Genomic DNA, 10,873 nt, shown 5'->3' with positions numbered 1-10,873 from the left:
CTCTCTAGAAAGAGTGTCAACATTCCTGTTTGCTCTCTCATGGTGAGGCCCCAGTTACAAAACTGCAATATGAGAGGCAGAGTGACACTTTACTGACCATCAGTTACGTTTTTTTTAAAATAGAAAACTGATTGTGGTGTTTCCCAGCTTCCTCTGACCTCAATCCTTTTATGACTGTACCTGCATTTACTATATGTACTGAAGACATTTACTATATATAGGATTGCATGTTTTACATATGTGGGAGTACATATTTTAACTTTGTAGGAATGTGAAGCATGTCCTTTAGTCCTGTAACATGACCTAACTAACCTCTGCACTGTCACTGCTGGGCTGAGGTACTGGCCTTATGTAAGATTAATTCTGGGAACTGAAGTCATTCTGCTTTGTGTCTTTTATAAATGTTTGTATTGTGTCTCCAGGAGGATACCACTATAAGAATGTATCAGCGTTCAGTCAGACAGGCAGCTCTGCTCATTTCCAGGCTCTGGCTGGATCCCACGGCCTGGACACTGACGTCACTCTGTCTCAGTCTGTTTCTCTCTATATATTCTAGCGTGATAATTTTAGTCCTGACGTTGGCCTGTTAAAATGAGTCGACTGACGTTGTTGGGGGGGGGGGGTAGATAGGGTACAAATACAGACATTCTGCACACACTTAAGTCTTTTAAGTCCAGCCACTGCTCTGGAGGAGAACAGAGGAAGACAGTTTGGCATCGAGAGCCGGTTTCACCCAAACCTCAGTAATACAAAAAAGAGGAAAAGAGGAGGACATGCTGGCTCATCAGGGACACTGCTGCATGACTTTCTCACAGGTAGGTGACTGAGTCACAAAATTAGAGGAGACTTGGTGTTTGTGTGGGAAAATAGCTAACTAATAATCACCTCCGCTGATTCACCAATAACAGATGTTTGATGCCAGGAAAGCAAGTCGAAGCTGAACTTGCTTTTTTGTGAGGAATTGATTCAGGTGATTTGTCTTATGTGTGGTTGTGCAATTTTTTAAATATATATCCATGACTTTTAATGACATCAGAGGTGGCAAAAACACAAAGTCACGTAGGAAAAGTAGTGTTTACTCAAGCAGAGGTACAGATACTTGTGTAAAGATATTCTGCTAAAGTAGAAGCACTGGCTCAACTTCTTTACTCAGGTAAAAGTGAAAAAGTACAGGGTCTGAAATGTACTCAAAGTATAAACCTGAACCTAACATCATATTAATATAATTTCTGTACTATTAAACCTGAACTATTCTAACTTTCACTGTCAGCAAGAGAACTTGGGACATTGTCATCAACATGTGAGCACACTTCAGATCTAATTGAACTTTTTTTCTTATGTTAGAAATTCTCTCACTCTACAAGAATACCTGAATCCTTTGTTCAGCCGCAGTGGCCTTGTCTTTTTCATCCTGTGACATCTTTCTAAGTCATTTTCATCTCGTTAAGTCTGTCATGCTCATTGCCCATTCAGTTGGGGTGAAATTGGTCTTGATATTGTGTATTTGGTGTGCAGTGACACAAAATAAATATAACTTGTAATTCCCTTTAAATGAATTAAAACTAAAGTAACAAGTCTGTTTTGAAAATATAAGGAGTAGAAATTGCAGGTATTTGTGTTAAAATGTAGGGAGCAAATTGTTCCAACTTAAAGATGCTGTATACGACATTTACCCTAGAGGGTGCAGTGGAGCACCAGAACCTCAGGGCAAAACAAGTTCATTCTTTGTTTTCTCAATAAAATTTGTGGGAAAAAGTGTCATCTGAACTCAGACTGCTGATGAAACTCAGATCAAACTATCAATCTAGGCAGTGCTGATCAAAAATGGATCAATATTATGTTATTGGCTATTTCTTGCCTAAAATGTTTTCAGAAACATGCTTTAGTGACTGTTAAGCTGTAATATAATAAAGTTACTCACCAGGCAGTGAAAACGGACATGGCAAAGACCGAGAGGGACTCACATGCACAAATATTTACACACACGTACAAACATGTACACAGCTAAGAGCATGATGCCATTCTTTGCTCAGGAAGGCATTACTCCAGCATATCTTCACACTGCAAATAGTTGGTTGCTGACTTCTAATCAGGCTGAATGTTGTATTTAGCACCTTTAAAAAGTTAATGTCAGGGCTGCCTTAAACTTTGAAGTTGACTGAATCTGAAAAGACACATTGAGGTAATTTTGTAATAACTTAAAGAAACCTTTCTAGCCAGTTTAACTTGATCTTCAGTTGTACTTGAGAAAACATGTTTGATAAGCTTAAGATATTAAATTGAATCAACAACTTTTGAGTCGCTGACAAAAAAAAAAAAAAAAATTGATTTCCTTTCAGATTTTCAATTTGAAAAGTCAGCTACTGTTCCATTATTGGTACAAAGACAATAAGTGAAACTGCTCCCACAGTGAATTATACATTTTAAATGTGAGGGGTCCATTTAAATACTAACCATCATAAGGGTTCACAGTGTTTTCATTATAATGAAAATAAGCAACCATAACTAATGTTAAGGCGAATTAGAGACACACACCAAGTTCTCAACATCTATATTTACTTCAAACTATAAAAAAGGAGGAGGAGTCTCAGGAGAGTTGCTGGGAAGTATGCTAATATGCTGATTATGTTTCTATAGAAACTAAATTTAATGAGATGATTAAACTAGAGAAGAGAAGAGAGATCATTCTTTTAACTCATCATTTCAAGTCAAAAAGACTTGAAGTTATGAGAACTCATGTTTGTGTGTTCTGAACAAAAAAATACTAAGTTTAATCAACTTGAATAAATTAAATTTGATTATTTGTCTTAGGTTAAAGTCTATGTAAAACATGTTATATTAAATGTGTCTTGAGTTCTTCACACCACAAACATGTGTTTATTAGCCCCCAAGCCAAACTGGAAAAATTAGTACATAAAGTTAGGTCTCAAAATCCTGAAAAAATGAGCAGTTTTCTCTGCCCTGACAGTCCACTGTCTCCACTATGACCTAAAGCATAGATGGTCCATCTAGCAGCTTCACTGGACTTGTACAGACATGTCTAAGCCACCAGATCCAGAGGACAATGACCTTTCAACTACTTGTGTGAACTCTTTCCTCTCAGTCTGCAACAGTATGGTATTTTTTCCTTCTGTGTTGGGTTGTTGGAACCGAAGTGAACGGTACCTGCTGGGCTGTTTTGGACTGATAGAGTCACTGAAGGTGCATTCATTACTGACTGTACAGAGTGAGGAGGTGGCAGTGTTGATTCGAGGGGCTTATATAGCATTTGGGGTACCAGGGGTCTGGCATGTTACTAAGTCATATTTCAGGCCCGCAAATATCCAGAACACAGAAATTCTGAACACTAGTTTAATGCTCTAACTCCATGATTCAGTTCTTCACAGTTGTCAGCTTTTTCACATGTTTTCGACAACTATTTTCTAACTTGAAACTTCACTTATAATGTGTTTAGAAGAAAAGCTTTCTAAAAAGAAAATATTAGCTGAGCCACAACATTCCTGTATGATTTGTTACAGGCAAAAAGAATCCTGAAAAATAAATACTCAAGTAAAGTACAGATACCTGAAAAATCTACTTGTGACAGCAGCAAAGTATTTGTACTCTGCACATCCATGACTCAACATTTTTTTTTTCCTCTGGCTGAACATGACTCTAGCCAAAATATCATCCCCTTCAACTATCTTACCCCTGACCAAAACATTCACAGGTTCAGTCTCCCCTCCCACGCATCTGCACTCTGACTCGTGCAACGGTTTAGACTTTTGACGTCATTGCCCACCAGTAGTGTCTCTGTCCGAAGGTCCCCGTGGACCAGTCTGTCACTAACTAGCCTCTCATATCCAGTAATACAAGATTCTTCTCCAGGTCCTGCTCCTGCTCTTAGGAAAAAGCGGCTGTGAGTGGGTAGGCCTCACATTCCTCTTGTGGCTTTTGCACTGCTCTGTCTTTCGCTTTCCTTCTCCCTTCCTCCCTCTGTTTCTTATGCCTCTCCAAGACATTCCAGATGTGGGCTCTATTGGAGCAACACTCTACCTCTGGCTACAAATGATAACAAAGAGCAGAGTTGTACAGTACCACTGCTGGCTGGCTGGGACCTTCACTGCTTCCCAGCTCCTTTTCCATTTGACAGATATTATGACAGCCACTGCTGCTCTGGGATCTCTATTCTCCAGGAGACTGAGATTACACTGACTCTGTGGCTTTAAAAATGGCCTTGATTGTTTTTTGGATAAGCACTTGAGGAAGCAGACAGTCCAAGGGTAAGACAAGACAGGAAGGTCTGGATGGATTCTCGTTCCACAAGCGGAAAGATTTGAAGTGGCTGCTGGAGATTTGTTTGGCTGCTCAGCCAACTGACTGCAGGGTGTTAATACAAAACATTTCTGCGTCAAACAGAGTGAGGAAAATGGCTCTTGTGTTTCACTTGTCATGTGTTAAACTGTTGCATATACTTGTTAGACTATTGCTGGCACTTGCAACATTTCCAGCAAGGAGTAAAAACCATTACCGCAAATTTTTTCTATCCTTTGTAGTGTAGTTTATTCTGTTGTCTGGCCTTGCACTGATTCAGGTGAAAGTTACATCACTGACATCTGGAAATTATTTTCGACAAAGAAAAAATCTGAGTGATGTTACGTTGGAAAACAAGTGTGGTCATGTGGCTCTGCTTGGCCTCTGTCCAGATCTGATTCCCGGCCTAGTTTCATCAGTTCATGAAAAAACCAGAGTACCTTAAAAGGTTGACAGAGAGAAACAGAGCCGCAGAGAGAGGGAGAAAGTGATTGAGGAGGGCTGGGGAGGAAAGCATTTCCCGTAATCATCATGAAGGCGGCGTTGTCCTGCTGTTTTTCTTCATGTCTCAGACACAGCCCAGGTGACACGGACAATGAAAACGGTGGATCTTCTCTGTCATTGCAGACACAGGGACACCACTCCACTTCATCCAAGCCTCAAACTCTCTGCAGGATGTCCGAGGGAGACGTTACAGTGCTGCCGTTTGGACCTGCGTCTCTGGACCTGTCCAGGCAGGAGAACCGGACGCTGACCAGACTGTACAGCCAGAATGGAGGATATCACCTGAGGATTTTACCAGATGGGACTGTGAGTGGTGGCAGGCAGGAAAACGATCCTTATGGTAGGGAAGGAATGTTTTTTTTCATTCTTTTTGATGTGTGATTGGTTGTTGTATCTCAGTATCAGGAGCAAACTAAAAGATGTGAAGAAGAGTTGTTTAGCTACAACATTATGGAAAAAAAATTCTAACTTTTAATACTTTTAAAGAGTTTTAACTTTACTGATGATTAAAAATCTTCATGGTTGTTAAAATAATGATAAAAGATAGTTCCATGGTGGTCCACCGGTAGGGGAGGGACTTCGCCTCTAATATCGACGGGGGTACCAAGCTTGCTCAGTGGCTACTGGAGCACAGAATGAAAAGGGGAGGGACTTATGAAGGGTCATTTGCACGTAATCCTATAGCCTACAGTGCTGTGCTGTCACTTTACTTAAAGTTCACAAAGTCACGTTATAACTTCAAATTATTTCATTTATTCCATAATGTGCTGTATAACCCTGAACTAAGATTCTTCTTTTAAACAATGTTGTCACTTTGGTATAGAGTGTTATAAATGCTTAACTTATGGTGCATTATGTCCATCACTTATAACACTCCATAAATCTTGTTATAAGTCGTCATGTATGATTGAAAACATTTGTAAATAGTTTTATTATTGTCATATTAATATGCTTATAATGCATTTTAGACATGACTTTCACAGAAAGTGTTGCCAAAGTTATTTTAGGAAACTGATAACTGAATTTAAACAAATGGGAGAATATTAAGACTCTTGAGTGTGGTAAGTTAATAATTATTTGAACAAACTATTAAAGTTCTCTTGGTATGTAATCACAGCAGTTCTGTTAAAGCTGCTCAGTGATTTGGGTCTGTAAATACTTACACTGTGTATACATTCACTTGACGGGAGCTATTCTGCAAGGACAAATATTTATTTTAATAGAAAAATGATGGTTACATTGTGTTTAAGTGAGCTTATCTCCCACTTTACTCTTGGAAAAGCAACAAAAAAACATCAAGCAGCGGAGTTATGTTGAACAGTTTCATTAATTTGTGTTGCAGACATCCTGAGGCTGAAGGCTGTGAGCGTAGGTGTCGTGGTCATTAAGGGCGAGATGACAGGAAGGTACCTGGCTATGAACAAAAAGGGACATCTCTATGGATCAGTAAGTGTTTATATTTTGTCACAAAATTACTACTGTGATGAAGAAAGATTAATATTTGATAAAAATGTTCATCTGTTTCAATATTAAAGACACCCTCCACTCAAAAAACGTGTTTATCCTGTGTTTATATCCCCTATAATGTATGGCCTCGACAAGCCCCAATAACCAACCTAACCTACCTAACCTACCTAACCAACCTAACCAACAGAGGCAACGAGAGCTAGTCAGCAAGAGGCAGGTGGGAAAAAAAATAATGAAACGTCAATCAATCAGGGCTTTTTACGTGTCACACTCCTGGTTGTCCCACACACCACCGTTTGGGAATCATGGTGCGATGTATCATAATGAAATAAGATTATACTTCTCTTTCAAACTGTTACGTAATAGTTTTTGGACCGGCTTTATTGGCGCTACTTTCGTCACATCAGATAATACTTATTAACTTGTCAGTATATGTTTGAGCTCAGTAATTCCAACTGTTTTGTAATAGCCGAGGATATTTCCAAAACTGCAACAGCAACAGTGGAAAACCACTGTGCCAAAGTCTGACCAAAGGATTTTTCTCCACAAAAAATCACTGCGAAGAATTATTTAGAACTTACAGTGACATGTAAAGCAACTGATGGCAAACAAAGGCCATTAAGGAGTTCCAGATTTGTCCTGCAGATTATTTTTTCTATTATTAAGCAACCTTTAAATTGAATTTACAGGAACTATTAGAGGACTCACAATGAAACAAACTTTCCTCTGCTCTTCTCTTTTCTCCTTCCCATTTTTTATTTTCTTGTCTCAGCAAGCACTGAACGATGAGTGTTACTTCCTGGAAAAGTATGAAGAAAACCACTATAACACATATCGCTCGCAGAAGTACAACTGGTACGTTGGGCTGAAGAGGAACGGCCAACCCAAAGCAGGACCAGACACCCACCAGGGACAGAAGGCCATCTTTTTCCTGCCGAGGCCTGCAGGCAACATGTAAAGCAAGACGGCACCAGGAACCATGGACACGCTCACTGAAGTCTTAAAATGCACATTAAAGGTGCAATTTTACGCTGGGGCAAAGTGCCCCCATTTAAAGGTCACTTACAATCAGTGCGATAGGGCGGTAGAGCCTGGAGCAAACACATAATGCTGTTTTAGTTCAAGCTCTAACCTAAATGTTTGTTTATTCTCCTTGAACATACAGGAAATGTATGATCAGGCTGAGCAACTTACTGTATATGATGATCACAGGGATATGAGCTAATGTCCAGAGTACTTTCTGCTTATAAGCACATATACAGCCTCTTACTGCACACAGAAAATGTGTGCGGTATCAGTGCATGTCAGTGTCAGTTTTGATAAATGGGTGTTCACTTTGAACCCTTGTATGAAATACCACTGCTGGAAGACAGCAATGAACCGCTTTTACACAGAAATAGTTTTACAATTGATCACGTCTGGCTCAGAGGAAACCAACAAGGCAGTAAAAACAAAAAAAAAAGACTACCATCTGGCATTGAATTCAAACTGAAGCAAACAAAGTCTACAGTACAGGAAGTCAAAGTGGTATTCAGTGTCTTGATCAACTGTTCTTCACTAGGGTGGATTTCTGATGACTTCTGGTTGACTCACAGTCCTCATGATAACACTGCTTTTAATCTGCTCCAGCCTGTTTGATGCCCTTTTTTGTAACCACTTGTGTTCTATGTAGAACGTCTTGCAACTGACCATTCCTAAGTCCCGCCCCTCTTCATTCTGTTCTCCAATAACAGTTGATGAAGCTTGGCAACTGGCAAAACTTTGGTCAACTTTATCCTTTCTTGTACCAATTCTGGAGATAGTTAAAAGATACTGGGGGACCTGTAAAAACAACATAGCAAATTTTAGCAAAGTGCTAGCAAGTTAGCTATGAGTTGTAACTAGCTAGCTAACAATTAATGTATGTTGGACTTGCTTTTTAGTAGTGTTTTATCTAACATTACCCACCTTAAGATGTGATTAGTTTTACTAGTTTGTACTACCTTTACAGGTCCCAAAAAACATCTTTTAACCATCTTCACAATATTTTTGACCCTGACTGGCTGACAGTCTTTAGGGCTGATGTGAAAACGTTGTTTCAGTAATCAGTGAAGTTATTATTGAGGTTTAGGTAAAGGAGAAACCAGAGAAGACTTAACATCTTGGTGACACCAAATGCTCAAGTGTGGATTAATTGACTTTGGTTTTAAGGAAGCAGAGACGGACCAAATATAGACCATTCTGTTCTGGACCACAGAAGTCATATAAAGTTTCCTTTCACTGGGCGGATCAGTTTCACATCCCAGCAGATCTTCCTGTAAACTTTCTTCTGCTGTTGTTGAAAAACATGTTACTGTAACATTAATACAATAGAGTCAATTACTATTGTGAATATTTATTTATAAACTTTTATTGCTAATGAGTTTAATTTTACTGTACTTTATAATGGATATTTTCAGAATAATAATTTATACATACATAGTGAAGGAGTAAAAAGGTAAATGTGACCACCTTTTCAGAAAGTAATACATATTGTATCAAGTGTATTTAAATGTATGTAATAAAATTTGCATTATAATCCATAATAAAATAGTTTGTTCGTTTGTTTGTTATTTTTCATCTTAAACCAAAAAAAACTTTGAATAAAAGTTCATAAGTGTGTACCAGATGTGGGACCAAATCTTTGTTTTGCAAATCACAAGTGGGCCTAAGTCAAAGTCAAGTCAAATCCAAGAAATCCCAAGTTGTAAACTTTGAGTTTCGAGTCCAAAAAGCATCATAAAGAAGACACGTTGGATTTATGACTTGGAAAGTCAGGGGAACTTAAGTCTTAAGTCTTAAGTCAGGGACTTTTTCATGACCCCCACAACAGATGCACATTAGACCATGGACCTTTAGAGAATAATTTGTTTTTTCTTTAGGTTTGAAGCTAATAAAGTCTTAATAGTCAAAACATGGTCAAACTAGGATCACCATAACTTACATTCTTCCAAAAAAACTGATAAAAGTTAAAATAATCTACTCCTCCTTTTGCTGGGGATGCCCTACAAACAACTCAAGGACCCCTGTTGGGCCCTGAACCCAAGCTTGAAAATCACTGTCCTAAATCATCAAACTTTTTGACAAAGTCTGACTTGAGCCCAAATCATGTGATTAAAGGCAATACTTCTAGTGTATATATATATATAATTAAAATAATATGTTAGTGTCCAGTACATCTGTGTGTTTGTTTGTGTGTGTGTGTGTGTGTGTGTGTGTGTGTGTGTGTGTGTGTGTGTGTGTGTGTGTGTGTGTGTGTTTCTGGCATTACATGTGAACATCTGTTTAATATAATTTATCAATAAATGACACTCTCACAGGTGTTCACCAGAGACACATTCCTCCTCATGACACAAGCATTAGAAATATTGATGTTTGGCCACAAGATGGCAGCATTGCTTTAGATTACGTGGTGTTTCACTCGGGCACTGAGCACTAAATACTAAGCTGCAGTGTTTCAGTCTTTAATTTATTATTACTCTGTGTAAGGGACCCCTCAAATCCAAGTAATAATAAATCATGACTAAAACTGGTAAAGTTAAACCACTGTACATGTTGAATAGGGGGTTATGGCAGATGTATGAGCAAACCCTTCATCGTTAAATAAAGAAAATGTCACATATATTAAATTAATTTGAAAAATAACATTTCATATGAAGTTAATTTTTCAGTATTTTAAACTTTTTTTCATACCTTACTTTGCTGATTGTAAACAGTCTCTACAGTACTTTTTTTTTTAGATTGAACATTAATCAAAACTTTAAAAGAAATAAAAATTGTCTTGACCCAGGCAGCCATGCAAAATCTTTGCTTGAATAAAATCACAGTATAATAATTAATAAATTTGTGATTTCTATCAGAAAATACGTAATCAAAGAATCTGAGCAAACATTCAGAGCCAACGTCCTATGGTTGGTAGAAATTTGTTCAGCACTTTAAAAAGTATCATGGTGTAATGCAGCCTTAGGTCTCTTTCTACGAAACTGTTGGCCAAGTTAATGTATCTAATGTCCTTTAAGAAAATAAAAATCGTCATTAATTTCAGTCAGGTTGCTGTTTTCCAGTCAAAATGCTTGTGTCCATATCGTTGTAACAGATGATACGAGCGGAGAAGGACCTCTGTTCACCCCGATCAAGTATTTTCACCACATTTTTGGAAGGAATAGCATTATTCGTTTAATCCACACTTAATGTGTAACGGCTGAAACAGAACATGGCCTGAAACACTGTTTCAGAGGCGGCTGTGCCAGGAAAAAGATCCTGGAGGAAACACTGGAACGTGGTTTAAGATGTTTGGGAGGACTGGAGCTGATTCATGGCTCCAACAAGTTCCATATTATTGTGGGATTTAAACAGAGTTGGCAGGGAACATTACAGTAGGGTTATTACTTTTCCAAGAGTGTGACAAATTACAATTTCAAATTGAGCAATAGTTCTACATTTTCCAATTTCAGAAATTACTTTCTGATGAGCCTTCGCAAATGTCAGATCAGAGCTGAATTATCTTACTTATAACCGTGTTTCCATCCCCTGATTTGTTGTTCTGATATGTCGCTGATGTCTCTGCTGAAAAATGTATGCCCTGTCAGTA

General features: G+C 38.3%; 1 protein-coding gene across 2 annotated transcripts; it reads left to right on the top strand.

Annotated features, from left to right (window-relative positions):
• The first annotated feature begins 657 nt into the window (after positions 1-657).
• On the top strand, positions 658-8,847 carry LOC146319270 (putative fibroblast growth factor 1). Of its 2 annotated transcripts, XM_084729867.1 has the most exons (4): positions 658-815; positions 4,921-5,137; positions 6,140-6,243; positions 7,037-8,847. In XM_084729867.1, exons 1-4 carry the CDS (start codon positions 774-776, stop codon positions 7,220-7,222), a joined length of 549 nt encoding a protein of 182 aa, XP_084585993.1. In that variant the 5' UTR covers positions 658-773; the 3' UTR covers positions 7,223-8,847. The 2 variants fall into 2 exon arrangements, with proteins under 2 accessions (XP_084585993.1, XP_084585992.1); XM_084729866.1 differs by lacking the exon at positions 658-815 and having other exon boundaries at positions 3,649-5,137.
• The last annotated feature ends 2,026 nt before the right edge of the window (positions 8,848-10,873 follow it).

This window comes from Lutjanus erythropterus, chromosome 11 (genome assembly GCF_056507025.1).
Source record: "Lutjanus erythropterus isolate fLutEry1 chromosome 11, fLutEry1.hap2, whole genome shotgun sequence".
Taxonomy (NCBI): domain Eukaryota; kingdom Metazoa; phylum Chordata; class Actinopteri; order Lutjaniformes; family Lutjanidae; genus Lutjanus; species Lutjanus erythropterus.
Note: the sequence above shows the minus strand (reverse complement) of the source record. Positions and strands in the feature narration are given on the sequence as shown.

Bases quoted from the DNA above. Each gene is read 5' to 3' on its own strand.
- LOC146319270 (XM_084729866.1), top strand. From the start codon at position 4,825: ATGAAGGCGGCGTTGTCCTGCTGTTTTTCTTCATGTCTCAGACACAGC. The intron at 5,138-6,139 runs GTAGGGAAGGAA...TTTGTGTTGCAG, and splicing joins GCAGGAAAACGATCCTTATG to ACATCCTGAGGCTGAAGGCT. The intron at 6,244-7,036 runs GTAAGTGTTTAT...TTCTTGTCTCAG, and splicing joins AGGGACATCTCTATGGATCA to CAAGCACTGAACGATGAGTG.